The 18,559-nt window shown below is 42.5% G+C and overlaps 1 protein-coding gene across 3 annotated transcripts in view; it reads left to right on the top strand.

Annotated features, from left to right (window-relative positions):
* The window catches only part of CDH20 (cadherin 20), a 114,043-nt gene extending 95,685 nt beyond the window's left edge, over positions 1–18,358 (top strand). For all 3 annotated transcript variants that reach the window (XM_042806833.1, XM_042806832.1, XM_009971821.3), the window contains 6 exons: positions 733–986; positions 4,481–4,617; positions 7,108–7,229; positions 9,085–9,202; positions 15,121–15,372; positions 16,841–18,358. In XM_042806833.1, the coding sequence (XP_042662767.1) occupies positions 733–986; positions 4,481–4,617; positions 7,108–7,229; positions 9,085–9,202; positions 15,121–15,372; positions 16,841–17,340 (1,383 nt within the window). In that variant the 3' untranslated portion in view covers positions 17,341–18,358. The remainder of the gene's footprint in view (positions 1–732; positions 987–4,480; positions 4,618–7,107; positions 7,230–9,084; positions 9,203–15,120; positions 15,373–16,840) is intronic.
* Positions 18,359–18,559: the final 201 nt, after the last annotated feature.

Raw genomic sequence — 18,559 nt, 5'->3', positions numbered from 1 at the left:
GTGAACCTGTGCTTAAGACACTCACTGAGAGGAGATGAAAAACCCCACTTCTAGGAAGGATGGATTACTGATAAAAACTGGAACAGGAACCCACAAGAAAGGCTGACCATGTCCCCTGCTCCCACTGGAACCCTTTAGCACCCACTGGAACCCTTTAGCATCTTGGCAGACAGGGCTTTTTGGAAACAAGATTGATCTCCTCAGGAAGAAAAGAGGATTCTAACTGGGACCTCCACCTCCTGTGTGAGCATCCTTGTCCCTGCCACCAGGACACATTTTTGAGGCATCAACACTTCTTATCTTTACCTTATTTTCAGGTGCTCCCATACTGTCTGTTTCTGCCTGAATTTTCCTCAGTGGCATGAAAGTCACTGTGTGAATCACAACACAGTGGTGGTGTGGCCGCTTTTATTTTCATTTCAGCAAGAAGAATGAAAGAATCTGTATTCTGAAGCAATCTGCAAATATTTCTCCAATCTTTTTCAGTTCAACTGTCAAAAATAAAAAAAAAATGTAGACAGTGCCATTTCTAATACTACTGTCACTCAGTTCTTTGTCTCCATCTGCAAATATTTAGTTACTTTTATGATTAAGAATCTTAGTAATGATTTATTTTTAAAAAGAAGCATCGGTTTATATTACAGGGCATCTTTTACTTATGAAAATTAAAAATATATGGCCTAAATCAAATGGCTCAGTGTACCTCATGATAGATACATTTTTTCTCCTCAGCCCTTAAGTTTTGAGAGCAAGAAAAGCTACACCTTGAAAGTAGAGGGTGCCAACCCCCACCTGGAAATGCGGTTCCTGAACCTGGGTCCCTTCCGCGACACCACCACTGTCCATATCAGCGTGGAAGATGTGGATGAACCTCCTGTGTTCGAGCCCAGCTTCTACTTTGTGGAAGTTCCTGAGGACGTGGAGATTGGAACCACCATACAGATCATTTCTGCCAAGGACCCGGATGTGACCAACAACTCCATCAGGTCTGTCCTCATTTTGTGTGTTCCCCCAGGAGCACTCCCTGGTACATCAGGTTGGTGGGGCTGTAACAACACTGGTGGGAGGGACTCTCTATTTTTAGCCAGTAATAGTCATCAGCAGGTTTAGACAAACAAGATCTCACACATGGAGGGGCTCTGCTACAGCTGTCAGAGCAATGCAGGAGCTCACCCTTGCCTTTTCTGTGGTATGGAGTACATCTGCATCTATTATTGCAATGAACTGATCAGTCATGTCCTGATAGTGTACATTAAAAACAAGCCCCAGACTCTCATGCCTTTGCTGGCACAAAACCTGACAGCATCGCTGAGAATATGCTGCCGTACCAAGGGGAAGATAATCAACTCCCTTCTCTCTTTCCCTGCCCTTCTGTTTCAAAACCTGCCTTTGTCAACAGCTCAAATACACAGCTACTTTTGGAGGAGACTGAATGCATACTAATAAATATTCATGGCCTGCTAAATTATATAGTGACTGGTCAAAGCTGCAGAGCTAGATATTCCCATAAGGAGTTAAGAAAGGCAAAGGTGTATTTACAGCCATGGGAGCTTCGTACCTGCAAGGAGCCAAAGTTTGTGTGATCACAGCGCTCTTTTCCATAGAGGCTGCCAAGTCGTCAGCCCAGTTTATCAGAGAAGACTATTCTTCTCCAAGGCCAGCCCACATAATAATTTTCACAACCTGTAGAAGCTCCGAGTGACTGCAAGTTAATAATCCCAGCAGGTCGGCTGCTTCTCTCATCTGAGAAATGCTCTGGGTGTTGAGCTGCTGTTTGCCTAACCCTGCATCAGTCCAGCTTCTGAATTGTCTATGGTTGGGAATAGTCCTGGGAAGTACAGGACAGAGTCAAAACACTGAGTATTTTGAGTTTTTTAAGAAAATTAAATCTATATGAGCAACTCTATGGGCTTCAGTTAGGAGATCTGAGCAGACACAATGCCTGTTCTTCTAAATGATACTGCTTTCTGTGTTGCTGCTCTAATTGTTTTCTTCATCTCTGCTACCTTAATATACCTATCTTTTCTACCTACATTATAAGGTTATTGTACTTCTCATGACATTACCTCAAATTCTTCAATAAAACTAAGTATTATACTGTCTGCATCACAATTTCATTACCCTAAACTTTTTTCCACCTGCATCCTATTTTGCTGATTACTGTCTAACATTATCCAAACACTGCAGTGCAAACAGCTTTGTGCTAATCTGCTTAAAATAGTATAAGAATAATTCTGCAGACTATCAGAGGGTAGAAATGTTCATTGTTATTTTTAATGAGTTTTTTCTTAGTTTTCGTCAGAGCTTTCCAGTGACTACCCTTGATGAAACAGCACTCTATAAAGCATGGACTGCATCACCAAAGATATATTTTAAAAAAACACAAATAGTTGCAAATATGCACAGATTCCTTTGTAATTCTGCTACTTCCTAACTTCCTCTTTTTCTTCCCATCTTCCTTCCTTCCCACTTTCCTTCCTTGCTTCCCTCCTTCCTCCCCCACACCTTGTATGTACAAACATAAATGATTGGGGTAAAGGGAACATGGAAAAAATAAGAATAAATGCCACTTTCAATGTTATCTAAAATGCAGATGTTAAGAATTAGTTCTCCTTGCCTCTTACGTGGTCTCCTCCATCCAGGCCAACTCTGTGCAGTATCAGTCTGGCAATGTTTTATGCTTGCTCTGCATTCACTATGCATAGGGTAAGACAAGATAAGAAAAACAAAATCCCAGATACATATTTTGTTACACAAGATGAAATCCAACTGATATTAAAACTGTGATCTGACCCCTCTTTTGCCATATTTTTCAAGTATGGAAAAGCCAGGGCACACTTTGGAAAGGCTCACTAAACACGGAGGAACTCTCAAATTCTCATTTTCCCAGTGTCCAATATCTGGAGTCCCACACTGTGAAATTCTGATGGATGGAAATATGCTGTGATTGTTGTTAAGCAATTCAGGAAGATTACCTAGAGAGTACAGTGGAAAAGAGTATGAAGGAGCAAGTATTATTAACAAGTGAACTTATGTGGAGAATCCAGACAAAGACTCCACCTGTGCGCCTTGACACCAGTGATTAATATCGCACCACTAATCACAAGGCCATATTCAATTTCAGATACTCGTTGGCCTTAAACTGTCAGACATTCTTTTTATAGCCCTCATACAAGAATAATTATTATATCAAAATATAGCAACACTCATACTTATTTCCTAAATAAATCAAATGCCTCAAAAATCTCTTTATTTAAGAAGAGATGGGAAGGACTGTGAAGGAAAGGAAAGCAAACCTGCCATCCCACCCTCTTTGATTTTTCTGAAAAGAAATGTAAAAGAATTTCCCAACAACATAGCTCAGTAGTATTTTATATCCCAGTTTAACAAGTCCCTAGATAAAGATCAGGCTGGCATGCTTGTTCTAGTGAATGCATTTGTGCTGAAAGGAGAAAATTCAGGAGAATGAGCCCTGTTCTGTATCTGTTGTGACTAACGCTTTCACTTCCCATCAACTTTGAAGAAAGAACCAGTAAAAATGAGAAGTCTGGGCTCTGTTCTAGGCTGTGGCATTTACATAGGTGCATATGTGGCTTTTGCCAAAGGACCTCTTACCATGCTGACATAGTTAGCTAGGAAGGCAACTCGTACAAAGTGCTGCTAAGATCAAGGTGATGCATATGAAGAGTATTGAGTATTTTACACACCCTGCAAAACAGTCCTTCTTACCAAGTACAGCAGTGACAACTGCCTATCAGCTGCCTCCCTGCCCAGGTTTTCTGGCCTGCAGGTACCACCCAATTCCCCTGCTCATGGGTGTGAGGAGCTTGTTCTCAGCCTTAAACTGACAATATATTGGCCAGGCAGGGTCAGTAATTATGATGAATCAACCTCACAGGGGGAGCTGTTTTCCTGGCTGGATGATATGAGAAAGCCAGTCAACATTGCCCTTGCATTAACATAGCTCAATCAGCAGGATGGTCCAGGTGGAGTTTATTCCCCTGAAGGAGGAGAGAATACAAAAGCACGAGGAAGGGAACAGTTCCTCTTCATCAGCCTAGGAGCTCAGAGAATGAGCTGATGCAAAGCCATTCTCATATTGTCTGAATTGTACCCAAGGAAAGGGCATAATTATTTTGCTTAGAAAAAGAAATCACACTCCTCACTGACACATTTTCTCTGTAAAGCAGATGTTCCTCTGCTTAGCTGTGTCTTGCTTTAAGGCTTCTTCCTTTAAATCTCCCTGTCTTCCAGCTCCATCCCAGTAGTACTCGCCATTAAATGCCATTAACCACATGAACACCTAGTTTTTTGAGCATCTCACTCTGTACCTATGCAAGCCGATGGAGCACATAAGTAGATTGTGGAAGAATGAGGATCTGCTGTGTGTGACAGTATTCCCATTGCTGGGGTACTTCACTGACTATAACACACAGTTTTCACAAGGGTTGCATAATATTTCTAATATGTACTCTTGCAGATACTCAATTGACAGGAGCAGTGATCCGGGACGGTTCTTTTATGTCGACATTACATCAGGAGCACTGATGACTGCAAGACCTCTTGACCGGGAGGATGTTTCTTGGCACAACATCACTGTTCTGGCTGTGGAGCTGAGTAAGGGGAATGCAGACTGTACATAGATTAAAGAGATACAATAGACAAAGTAGGCTGAGAGACCTGAATTCAGCAATTCACGTTCTTATGCACTGAGTAGGAAGCCGTGTTAACTGAATTACCCTTCTGACATCAACAAGCGAATACTGCATTTTATTTATTTTTTTTATACTCCTTTTCACAGGGTGGTGGGAGGAGTAGAGGCTGGTTATTAAATGCAGAGTGCTGCTTTTTCTATTCATTAGTATTCCAGGGATTTATTTAAAACTCTTCCTGATGTGTTTCTGCAAGTACTCTATCTCTTCAGAAGGACTAGGCAGCTAAAGCAGATGCTGCAGAGGCTGCACAGCTGCCAGAGCTGCCAGTCCTACCTGGGAGGATTGAGTTGTGCAGGGACTGGGAGGCAGCAATGATCCTACACTGCTAGGTCACTAGTTGAAATCTGCTCTGGTTCAGCAGCAAGTAAATGTCATCACCATCTGTTTGCTGTATGAATAATTTGGGCCAGAGTGCTTTTGGATCTTCTACTGTGCTGAACTCATTGTGCTTTGGGGTTTCACAATGATCTAAAACTCAGCTGAGGGTTCATCTGTGCTAGGTATTTACCAAGACTATGAGAACAAGGAGATGCTGATCATTTTATAGTGTCAGTATGAAAAATTTAGCTGAGTTTGAAATACTAACAGAAGTGAGCTTCATAAAGGATCTTGGGATATATAAAGCAAATAAAATAAAAGGTTCACCCAGTCTTCATCTGAAATCTCTTTGGTCCACATAGCTTTTGCTCAGGATCTCAGTTCATCTGATGAGGGGCAGAAGTTTTTAAGAAGCTTGCTGCCAACAGCTGAGTCATTTCTCATGTCTGAGGGACCTCCCTGCACATCCAGGCTGTACCAGAGACATGGGCAGTTTGAGAGGAACAAAAAAGTGTGCCCAAAATACAGTCAGCCAACTTGAAGTCAGCAGAGGAAATATTTCACGAGTCAGGGTGACTCTGACACATATTTGCAGGCTGATCCAGGACATGATGCCTTTCTGTCCCCTGTATAGTAGCAAGAGGGGTTGATGACGTGATAGGATCTCACCCCGCATCTATTTTTATGCTAGTTTTATTTTCAGCCACCAATGGCCATTGCAATTCCATGTAAATCCACATACACACATGAGGCTGTAAAAGCTGTCTCTGTAGCAGCACTTGAGGGTGAGAGCAATATGAAGGCATGTCTGCCTTTGACTCGTTCTCTGTCAATCCTCTGTCAGTTTTGCTCTGTACCTGCGCATCACAGTATTTAATTTAGTGAATAGTTTCAAAAATGTAGTTGTTCATTCTTGAATAAAACTCCTAGTTTTAAAAGTTAGATCAGTATTACCAAGAGTGTAAATGCAGGCATTCATCTGCCACAATGACAGGTGTGTTAGCAAGATAGGTATGAATATGTGGGAAGCTGAAGGATTAAATTATAAATTAGAGAGAAACAATATAGTTTAAGAGTATTATCTCAATACAGTGTGACACATTACGGATGCAGTACATTTGAACATTTAAGAAAATTCCTAGGTGTAAGGAAATTCACTGTTGTTTATATGAACATATAATTTCTTGCTATAAAGGACAAAATATTTGGAGATAAATGCACACAAAGCGGTATGGCTAGAAAGATGAGAATACTAATTTTTAACAATTTTCTGGATTTTTGCAACTTTTCTGACTTCTTAATAATGAATTTCTTTTTTATTTTTTTTCTTTCTGCTTAGTTTCGCTTTATCATTAAATAAGGGAAGAAAGATGTTTTGGGGCAGAAAAACACAGTAAGAAAAAATAAATATTCTGTAGCTACTTAGTTTGGAAATTGTGAAGATATGTGAAACAATGTATGGATTTACTGGCAAAGAAAGCTAATGAACCAGTGGGACAGAAATATCACAAATTATGTCATACAGAATGTCAAATTTTCATTGCCATTTAGATCTTCAGTGAAAACTTTTTGGTATGATTTCATGTGTTATTACATTTTAAACAGCCCTGTCCAAAGTATCAAGGACTTGACACTATTTTTGAGTTCAAGGAATGTAAATTCTGAGTGAAAATATATCTAAACTGTAGAATTACCACTTTAAACAAGCTCTACATAACAAGCCTACCCTTGAAAGGGTCTCTTCCTAAATCACACCATCAGTACCGAGGCTCAAAAAACAGTATTGCCCAGTCAAAGGGCAATTAAAAGAATTACTTTTGATATAGAAATAGTCCCATTGGAATGAACCAGGTTCCTTCATGGAATTTGTTCGAAAAATATGTGATTAGATGGGGAGCCATGACAGCCAGAGAGCAGCGTCACTCCAAGGCACACAACCCAAAGCAATCGCAGTTCCCAATGGGAAAATTTAACATGAGTCAGTAGCGAAAAAGCTGCTCTACCTCTTGAGCAGAGTGAGGAGCAGCCCCTTCCCATATAGAACTTTTCTTTACATTGTGCCTCCTCCTTCCAGACAACCCCTCTCAGGTGGGCAGCGTCTCTGTGACAGTGAAAGTCCTGGACGTGAATGACAACGCGCCGGAGTTTGCAAGGTTTTATGAAGCTTTTGTTTGTGAAAACGCCAAAGCGGGGCAGGTGAGAAATGCTAGTAACGCCAGGGGCTGGGGAGGGGATGCTGTCCTACAGGGAGACAGCATGACAGAAAGGGTGAGTGTTGGAAAGAGGGCTCAGCTAACCACACATTTCATTTGAACTCCCATCAGCAGCTGTCTGTGCTGTTTTCCAAAGGCAAAGGGATTAGCATCGTATGGAGCGGCTCTTTTTTCTCCCACAATAGTTTCCAGGCTCACTGCGTGATGCACTTCGTGGCTGAAACAAAGCCTTCCCTCGGGCAGGTGCCAGCAGGCAAACACCCAGTGTGTCCAGTAGCAGCAACACAGAGAGAAGTGTTATGAAAAGTGCCATGGAGTCAGCCCAGCCCATGTGGGACAGACAAGGCTGAGTGTTAAAAGACCGTATTTATAAGACCCGCAAGCACCCCTGGACTTATGAGAGCTGGACATCAGCTTCAAAGGGGTGCCAAACTGAATCTGCTCTGCCGTGACCTGGAGATGACAAAGAGTCATAGACAACACAGGACTTCCCAGTCCACATACTAACCCAGCACCTCCAAGCAAGCTGTGAAGCATCTTTGGTTCTCTCCCTTCCATCAAAAGTCCTTGAACAAGGTCTGCCTGTGTCACAGGTGGACATGAGCTCTCCCTCTCTGGAGCTGGTGCAAGCTCTACTGCTGATCACTTGTGGGGAGGCGACCTGATGCTCCATCACTCAGGGTCCCCACGGTGGGGACTTGTGTCTCCTAGTGCAAAAGTGACTAGCATAAACACATAGATGCACCACTCAAGATTTGTGAAGGAAAAATTGTGTTAGTAGTATCACTGTGTGTTGGCTGAAGCTTCTCTCAGCTTGCTGTGAAGCAGAATAAAATAGCTACTCACTGCTGGGACAACTGTTCTCACAACCAGCATACACAGGATAATTTCATCTCACTAATTTACAGGGGTCCTTAATAATACAGGAACAAAAATCATTGCCTAGCCTTTTTCCTGGTTTTGAAGGGTGAGTGTGCTAAATAATAAGCTTTCTGAGGAATACGTGCTAACTGAGACTACTTCCTTCAACAGAGAAAGCCAAATTCTGTTGCCACATTTTGGAAAGTTCTGGAATCAGTTTCAAGGTGATGAATAAGACTTTACGGGTCTGTCATTTGCCTTTAAATCCAAAAATAACTTTTGAATGCAAAAATCCAGGTGAAGATTTATTCCTTGTCTAAAAAGATGTCACAGTATTTATTCAGACAGAGCTATAGCTCACTGTGCTTCAAGCTGTTAGACCTACTTTACCAAGTCTCTATAGGTGAGGTGACAAATCTCTTTCTGGATTTAGCATTGTCTTAGTTTCTTTCCATGGTGTTATTTATTGCATATGCAGAGTGCCTGCCTGGTTGCCTTTTCTCTCTTTCTTTTCTACTGACATCTTGGAAAGAATTTAATTGATTTAAAATTAAGAGAGTGATAAAATAATCAACCTGAAGTCCCTTTCCACCTGCAAAATGAGGCTGAAAATAAAGATGAACTTTCTTACAAACTCTCTAATGCACAATGAATCTTCTGAACACCCTGGACCCTCAAAAGAAAAAAGAAACGTACAACAGAAGACAGGGATGTATAAGAGAAAACTGTTATTTGAAGCAAACTGACTATCTCCTCCTTTGTTTAAAAGCGATTTGCATGATCATAGCAAAATAAATTAAGCCTGAAAGGTTTTGAGTCTCTTCTTGAGTTATCTATTGTACCTCTGCAAGACAGTTTAATTCCAGTGCTCCACTTGCTTATATTTATATATATTAAAAAAATGTTTTGTGTCTGCTTATTTATATTATATATATATTGCTTCTCACCTGTTTCTGCTTTGTTCTCATATTCTGTAGCTGATCCAGACAGTGAGCGCTATTGACAGGGATGACCCACAGGAGGGTCAGCACTTCTACTACAGCCTGGCTCCAGAGGCTGCCAACAACCCCAACTTTACTCTAAGGGACAATCAAGGTAATCAGAGTGGACACAGACAGTTAGCTACTCTAATTTCTAATGCCTGAGTTGGACTTGAGAAGCTGTGACTTACAGTGTGTGATAAGACTACCATTTCACATAATAACAAGTGACACCTGCTCCTTAAAGGCAGTGATAAAATGACATATTACTTAATACCCTTGAAGGTTATATGATATTTTTTTCCCTATAAAGATTCTCTAGCAATAGCCCCCTTTTTCTTCTTCAAGGAAATGTGCCAGTGTTTTGTGCAAATTCAGGTCTTGTGGTCAGGCTGCAGGCATCTCGGATTACCGGAGTGGAAATTGCATTCGTTCAAAAGGAGATGCTTAAAGGTAGGATAGCAGCTGGAACTAGGAGACAAATCTGAAGGGAATTACACTGCTCTTTTTTTGTACTTTTCATGTTTTCTCCCAGGCACAGAAATAGAAAGTTCTTGTACTGTTCCAGTCTTTTCCCCTAAGCACTTTTTTCTTCCTCTTTGCATATCCTCATTCCCCTATAAAAGGGAGGGAAGTGAGGAGGAGATGCAGAGCCGTAGGGGGGTAACTTGGCATACAGCTAAAAGTCTGTGTAAGATGCACTAAGTAGAAACGCACCAGTGGGAAGACTCACGGCAAAGTGCTGGCATTTGGGTATCCTAACCAGTAGAATTTGCTTCTTTTGTGGAAGCTTTGGTGGTTTTGGAGTCTGCAGGAAAGCCCTGCCGTGGCAGGCCTTCACATGACTGCTGCTGCTCTTCACGGACAGACAGTGGTGCTGAGGTGAGGTCCACACCAGCCTTCATTGAGAAAGAGGAATGACCTTGAGTGACCTGGTGCAGAGCTTGGAAAGTCAATATGAAGGATCTGGATTTCAGCAGGAGTTTAGTGTGTAAAGTACCACAGATCAGCAAGATATTCCAGAATAAATGAGGAGAAAGACTGGCCACCTACAGCATCCATGGCCAGTCTCCAAGCAGAGTGCCTGCCCCTGCTCCCACACATGTCTCCTTGTCACACTTAACTTCCATAAGCCCTTATCTGTGACTCTGCAGGCACACAAAAGCACAACAGAAAGGCTAATAAAGAAGCCCCCGCCTTCACTAACCAAATGTGTCTTAAAACATGCTACTTGCAGAGTCTGGATCCCTCCTCCACAGAATGCTAATGCTTTTTCAGCCCAAAAGCAATTTTTTTCATAGCATCCCTGAAGCCTCCACACACTATTTCTTTCATTTTTATCCCCTTCTCTCTCCCATTGTCTCCCTCTTTTTTTAGTTTTGAATATATATTGCCAAAATAAGTGAACAAATAAAATACAACTATTGCTAAAACATTTGGCAAACTAGGGTAATTTCATCCTCAAGGCATTGTTCTAAAAAAAAAGAAACTCACAAAATTCCCAGCATCAGATGCACTTTTTCTGTCTAAGGCCATACTCGCAGTAATTTATAGTGACAGCAGTGACTGAATGGCTATGCCTCCCACTTTCTGTAAAATACCAGTTTTCCATATATATATATATATATATATATATATATATATGTAATATATATATATATATATATATATATCACAAGAAGCTTAGGGTACTATTGGTTACAAATTTGAAATAAAAATGTTAAGTATAAAACCACTGACCGGTTGAAGTATACACATTAAGGCCTCATTTACTACCTCAGTAATTTGGAGTGCAGTAGTCATTTCAGTAACTATAATTTGTATTTTCATCTATGGATCACTAAGGACTATATAAATTATATGACTTAGTCATAGAGGGGATAGCGATACCATATGTCACAAGGTGGCAAGACAAGAAGGAGAACCCACCTTGCTAGCCACAGCCTGTGCATGTAAACACGAGGCAGCAACACTACCCAGGCTGTGGGAAGGAGCTATTAAAATTAACAATTGTGCTGATTACTGGGTTGTCCAATGTAAGAGAAACTGCAAGACATGCAGCCTTCCTGGAAATAATTAAAACCTTGATTTGTACTGAGCAACAGATAGATCACAGTTTGCATTTTGATGAACTGCTTTACATATTTCTTTGGCCCTTGTCATTTTAGTCTCTGAGAAGTTCTTCAGTCTATTCATTCTCCACATATCTCTGTCAGACAGAGAAATCCCATTGTTCTCCACTTTATAGACAGGGATCCAGGGCAAGGAGAAATTAAGCTACTTACATGCCCAGTTCCCTTTGAGTTCAGAAAAATCAGTGGGAGATAGACATGTCAATATCTGCAAAGATCTGGGCCTAAATGACTTCCCAAGGCTGTATAGGATATATGTGATGAAGCAGGGAATTGAGATGGGGCCTCCCATCTCTTTGGTTACTGATGTAGGACATTGGCAAGCCATCGTCCCCCCGCCTCTAAATCCAGATGAGATTATGCTGCGGAAAAGCTGGCAAAAGAGGCTTGCTGTAAGAATGGGATGAACAACAAAATAAGATTACTGCATTTCCAGATTAAACTCTGAGCTGTTCTGTTGACCCTTAACTGCTGCCCTCCGTTTTTGGGTACTAGGAACTGATGAAGAGAGTAACCATTGCAGTGGGCGCAGGCATCAGTGCCATACCACTGCCAGGCCCATCACTGGAAGCCTCTTTTGCCAGCTTTATATAATTCTTAACTATTCACAATTATGACAAATAGTTTTTAAAAACCAACAGAATTTCTGGGCTAACCATCCCCCGTTCTTGTACAGATGCATACAGAAATAAACCAAGCCTTTCTTGTGAGAAGAGCAGTAGTTAGCTCTGATATCAAGGTTTGTGACGCAATTCCCCTGACCTCCCCAGGGAGGTACATCACTCCCAGTGGGGCACAAAATGGCAGGAGGGAGATTTCGTGGCTTGCTCTCACAACCATATGAGGACACCAGCCCGCACACCCGTGGGAAGGGCAGTTCTCAACTCCTGCTGATCACACCGGCGCAGGACCTGCCATGCTGCAGTCTTCAGTACTCTGCTCAGCGCTGTAGATAAGTGCTACCATCCAGCTCTCTGCAAGCCAAAGACGCTGTGTTGGAAGCTGTGCTGCAAAAATATTGTGCATTCTTATGATGCTTGCTTTTTTTTTTTTTTTTTTTTTAAACATAATGGGGTTTTCGTGTCCTCACAAGCCCTCTTCTCTTGATGGCTGGAGCTTAGCAGATATCAAATTTGGAAGAAAACTGTGCATTCCGGTTTCTGCCATGCTGCATCACATACCAGCACGTCCTTCGCATTGCAGTAGCATGTCAAATTGTTAAATTGCCTTGGCTTTTGATGAGTCACACCACAAGCTTTGGCACAAACATACTGCAGTTCCAGAGTAACAGGTAGAGTGATTCTTTAGGGATGATTTGGATGCCTGCTTAGTACAAAGCAAAACAAAACAAAAGGGCCAAAATGTAATGCCAGGAGTGACTAAGAGAATTTTATCACCAAGAACATTTAAGATCTGGGTGATATGGTCAGCACACCACAGTAGAAAAAAGATGTATATATGTATACACATATCTATCTTTTAATATTTGATTATAGAAACTTGGGTTGGGCCTGAAAAAAAGAACTATTGTTAAAAACACTTGAGATCTCTCACTAGCTTATTTTGCGTAGCTTCAGTCAGGTTCACTGCCTGTGGCTTCTTTTACAGGAAAAGTATGACCAGCTCAGAATAATGAAGTCTTTTTCCCTCACAAAGAGCAATTTTATATAAAATGAAGTGAGGGCTCTTGTTCACAGCTCGTCCTTTGCCCAGGAGACATGGGAGCTGCAAGCTACTGCTCTCTGCTGGGTTTTGGGACACATTCCTGAAAATTATCTATGTCTGGCCGCACCCACTGCACACACTCAGAGCTGCCTGCCGTATCAAAGGGTCGTGCAATCAGTAAACACTGACACAGAATCAGTTTTAAGCAACTTCAGGGGTTTCGTCTTGCACCTGGTGCTTTTTCCTCAAAGCTTCAGCTTTTAGGACCGCATGATTTAATGACACACTACAATTTCACTATATATTCACATGCAGACATGCACGCACACTTCAGACTTTTATGCTTTCAGAGTAAAAGCTTGAAATGTCATTGACATGCAAGAAATAAAATACCCTGAGATTCCTTTATGTCACAAATTCAAACTAATCTTATGAACTGTGGAGCCCAAGATCTCAATACTTACATGAGCCAGTACTGTCTGATGCCATAAGATTTGCAGCACAAAGTACAGAACTTGGAGAATAATTTAAGTCTAGCAGGAAAGTCTAGCAAGTCTAGTTTGAGTTTGCATATATTCTATAGCTGGCTGTATATAACCCTCCTGATTTCACTCCTAAAAGCCATCAAATCATTTCTGATGTTCAGACTACAGCAGATAATACAGCTGATTTATCTGCATGCAACCTGAGCCTCTGCACTGAAGAAAATCACCCAAGATTTAAATTTTAGCAGTGAATTGACAGGGAAGTAATAAGGAAATGGAACGATCCCTTGTTGATATTTTGGGGTTTCTCACAGTCTACTTGTGATCAGAAGGTTTCTTGCCATTGCCAGGTAGCCAGTCCACCTGGGAACAGCTGATTGGCATCCTGCATTTCCAGGCATAGCAAATATACATTGGTAACATGCAGATGGCCAGACTGTGACCTCTTTTAAACCAAGAAAACAGGAAACAAAACTAAGTAGTAAAAGAAACTGCATGAAGCTCAGCTCCCAGAAATCCCACAGCACCATTGGCACAGGGTCAGGGCTTGTAGGGCTGCCAGAAAGAAAATGTACCTGTGTTCCCCATTTATCTTTGCTGGGCCAAGATTTGCAGACACGTTTGTAAGAAGGGCCAATTTTCTTGAAGGTTCCTTTAGACTCCCTGGTGGCCCAGATCACATTGGATCTTGCACTTTCCAAAAGTCTCTGAGGCCAAAAAGGTGGAAAGCCAGAACTGACAAAATCATCACTGATCTCCAGAAATTTTGCTTTGGCATTCCTAAGATGAGAACTGAGAAGAACAAATTCCTGAATCCAATTTCTTTTTGATTGGGAAACTTTGTGCACTGTCTGAGCAGTTTGAAGGAGGGGGTAGACAGGAATTCAAATGGCACTGAGAAATGCTGGCATTTTAAAAAGCATGCTGAATATGGAGGAAGACCCAGAGGTAGGAATTTCCCTTGAAATGACCAACAGCAGCTGGCTGTTAGGTCACTCTTACTATTTTGTTTCAGCAGCATCATTTTGATTCCTTTTGATTGAAGTTCTTGTAAAAAACAGGAGGTCACACTAAATGAAGCAGAATGGTCACATCAAAGCAGAATGATTCTGACAATGATAACGTGAAGCATTCTGACTTTTTTCGATGACAAAAGTGCCAATGCAATTGCGTATATTTTACTGAAAAATGTTTAGTTGCAAATTTTCAACTCACTGCTGTTTTAGGATAGCAAGCTGGTTTTTTTCCTTTGTTTTCTTGTTGCCTCAAGCAGATGACCATGCCATGTATCAAAAACCATAAAAAGTACCTTAACATGTCCACAAGGGTTATACATCAGCATCTCCAAAATGGTGGCAGTGCTTAAGAGTGAGGTCTAGAAAAGCTGCTGAGCATGAACAAGAAGGGACAACAAGTTGCCTTCAACTGTTCATTTCTGTCTTGCCTTCTGGAAGCTCTTTTAGCTAAATCTGAAGGCTGTGAGTTTGCTCTGGGCACTTTATGTCAGAAGGGGTAAAGGCAATTCCTAAGGTGTGTACGCCTTGCAGGTTTGGAGCTATCGCCTGAGAAGGTACTGGAATAGGGGAGGCAGAGACAAATTGCTGATTAGTGACATATTGATAAAAAAACAAAGGAAAAAGAGAGAAGACAAATAGATGCAGCTTGAGGGCCGATTTTTTTAGCCTTCCTACTCTGCTGAAAGCAGTTGCTCTGCATATCATCTCTTCTCTCCATTTATTTTCTACCCTTAGACAATACGGCATGGATTTTGACAAGGCGCTCTGGCTTCAGGCAACACGAGCAGAATACCTTTTACCTCCCCATCCTGATCAGCGACAACGGCCGCCCCGTGCTGAGCAGCACGGGCACGCTGACCGTGCACGTGTGCAGCTGCGATGATGACGGCATGGTGATGTCCTGCAACGCGGAGGCCTACGCCCTCCCCGTCAGCCTGAGCAGAGGGGCTCTTATTGCAATCCTCGCCTGCATCTTTGTCCTGCTAGGTAAACTCTCGGCTTCTTCTTGGGAGGGGACTTACTCTTTGTTTCTGGCCAGGGGGTTGCTGATCCACTGAAGGTGAAGAACATGAAGAGGGAAACACACATCTATGAATACGTATATACTATATGTAGACGCACACATACTCGAAGGGCCAAATCAAGGACCAGATGGTGTCGTCAGCTGCATATGGTTTCAGACTCTGGGTGTAGGAATGGGGGAAAACTACGGGCTGCAAATATTTCTGCCAGATGTCCAAAGTACCAGGGTGTGTGGTAGAGCCCTGGTGTCCTGGAAGGGGTATGCCAGGACAAGTACCGAGAGCCGTGGCTAGGGACAGGTTACTTTCTCATCTTTAGCAGTTTCTGATCATATGCTCCCACGGGAAACAGGACGGCAAGCCCAGTTCCACTTCTTGTTTTTGAGCAGGAGATATCCCCACTTCCATCCCTTTTCTGTGAGACGCTTCTTTTAAATGATGCCTGTGCTGCTATGAAGCAGATGAGTGTTCTGTCTCCACAAATAAATTTCATCCTTTCCTTGCCCAGATCTTCCATGTTCCCTGTTAGCTGTTGGTATCAAAAGAACTTCTGTTCCCTCATTCACTGTCTTGAGTCATGAGATATTAGTTCAAAACACACATTCCCTGAAATTTCAGAGGGTGCAGTTTGAGGAGCAGTGGAGTAAGATACAGGAAAAATTCTTTAAAAGTGCCTCAGTCCTGGCTCCTCAAAGGAGCCTAGATACCTCGGTTCAGAATTTCAGCATTCAAAACTTCTGTTGAGTTCCAGCCCTGGAAATACAGTCACTAGGTGATGGCCCATTTTCAATAGTAAAGGGCTCTGGTGCCTGTATGACCACTCCTCCCCATGCTAAGAAGCATGGGGACGATGAGGAACACCAGCACTGCAGCACTGCAGAAGGCTTGCAAACAAGCAAATAAAATGCTTTGCAGCAGACTAAGGAGCTAGCTCTGTATTTTGCTGTGTAAGGCAGACATATCACCGTGGTGCCTCAGCACCATCCGTCTATGTCATGTGCAGCATGCCCAGCCCAAGAGGCATCCCCAAAGCAGGCTGCAAAACCTAACTACACAGCAGGAAAAAAAATACCTCTATGGAGCGCTGTGCAGCTGCAGAGAAACTGTTACAGATACCTGATCTGGCTAGCTTAAAAGTAGCTTAAGTATCACTAGAGTGCATTGCAAGCACTGCTGGATATATACGTACCTAAGTGTCACCAAGAGTTAAGGATTAAGGTGAGAAAAGGGATGAAATAGCAAGACCTCAAGCTACTAATTTTGAGGGGGGAGGGTAGGCATTTCTACACCCCTCCACCCGCAAACACCACAGCTCTTTAACTCCAGGGGACTGGCTGGGCTCGCCAAGGGGAAAATAGGGCAGCGGAGAGTCTGAAGCCCTTGCAGGATCTGCCCCCTCGCTGATGGCGCTGTGTCTCGGTTGCCTCCTGCAGTGCTAGTGCTCCTCATCCTCTCCATGCGGCGCCAGCGGAAGCAGCCATACATCATTGACGAGGAGGAGAACATCCACGAGAACATCGTCAGGTACGACGATGAGGGCGGCGGGGAGGAGGACACGGAGGCCTTCGACATTGCTGCCATGTGGAATCCGCGGGAGGCCCAGCTGGTGGTGAAAAACCGGCAGGACATGCTCCCTGAAATAGAGAGCCTCTCCCGATACGTGCCTCAGGCGTGCGTCATGGACAGCAACGTCCACAGCTACGTGCTCGCCAAGCTGTACGAAGCTGACATGGACCTGTGGGCGCCTCCCTTCGACTCCCTCCAGACATACATGTTCGAAGGGAATGGGTCGGTGGCAGAGTCGCTCAGCTCCCTACAGTCGGTGACGACAGACTCAGACCAGAGCTACGACTACCTGACGGACTGGGGGCCACGCTTCAAAAAGCTGGCCGAGATGTACGGTGCCACGGACAGCAGCGGGGCTCTGTGGTAATGGACGTGGAATGGCAGAGGGGTTTCCATGCGAAACGGTGTCCGGTTAGGTCCATTCTCATCAGATGCTTCCATGGACATGGGTGAGGCCTCATAAAAAAATAGCAATACGGTGCTTGGATGAGAATGGGAAGAAGGGTGTGAATGAAGGTCTCTGTGGATCAGCTTTACTCAGTTAAATTAAGTCACGTATTTGAAACAGTGAGAAGCAGCAGGAAGAAAGTTTTTTTCCTGGTTTTTACAGCAAAATTGGAAAGCTCCACGCCTGGAATATAATGACGGTATTCTCTTTCTCTCTCTCCCATTCTCTCTCCCTTGTAAACGGCAGCTTACTGAGCTCTGTACATCTGGGTTCAAAGATTTGTAAACTCCAACTGTAATCTCTGACTCACTGAGAAATTTCCAGCACAGAAAAGTTGTTCTCCACCAGTTATTTTTTCCCCCGTTAAAAAGGAAAAACAATTGCTTGCTAACAAGAGAAAAAAAAGAATCCCACAAAGCAGAAATTTTAAACTGGAAACTCAGAGGGCTCTTTATAAACTAAACCTCCTCTCTGATGCTGAGTCCTTTTTTAAGCCTTTAGGAACAAGGCTGAGGGTTTTTTTCCACCTGGCTGGGAGGGCTGGGGAAGAGGCGTTGAATTTCTGCTCTAGTTTAATGGCTGATCTATGAGCCATTGGCGTTAACACTAATCCATTTCCTATCAAGTTTGTGTAAATTTATTCTCGGCTCTTTAAAACCATGACTCCACTAAACTGCTCAGAACAAAGCCAGAAAATCTGTTTCTTTTGCACTGTAGATGTCTCTTCCATGTGCCAAATGTGAAGATTAGATTCTACCAATGAAAGCCAAATAAATTTAAAAAAAAAAAAAAAAAACAAACTATATTTGGTAACGACATGGGTTAGATGGGCTTTCCTAATCTGTGTGAGGTCAATCCAAGGGATGTTTACATACTGTAGATAACCTACTTGAACAAATGCAGTATTATAGACCAATAAATGGATGTAAGAAAATTACATGTATAAGTTTTGTATATTTGTTAATTTTGGTAATAAATATGATGTACTGCATACAGTACAGTACCTTAGCACCTCTTTTAATAAAAATTAAACAGAAGAGAAAGTCTGATGGCAATTTGTTGACTCCTTTGCACACAGCCATTAGTGCTTATCTGTGGCTCTACATGCCTTGAGCATCAGGAAAAAATTGTTCATCAG

Source organism: Tyto alba, unplaced genomic scaffold (genome assembly GCF_018691265.1).
Source record: "Tyto alba isolate M040663 unplaced genomic scaffold, T.alba_DEE_v4.0 Super-Scaffold_48, whole genome shotgun sequence".
Lineage (NCBI taxonomy): Eukaryota > Metazoa > Chordata > Aves > Strigiformes > Tytonidae > Tyto > Tyto alba.
Note: the sequence above shows the minus strand (reverse complement) of the source record. Positions and strands in the feature narration are given on the sequence as shown.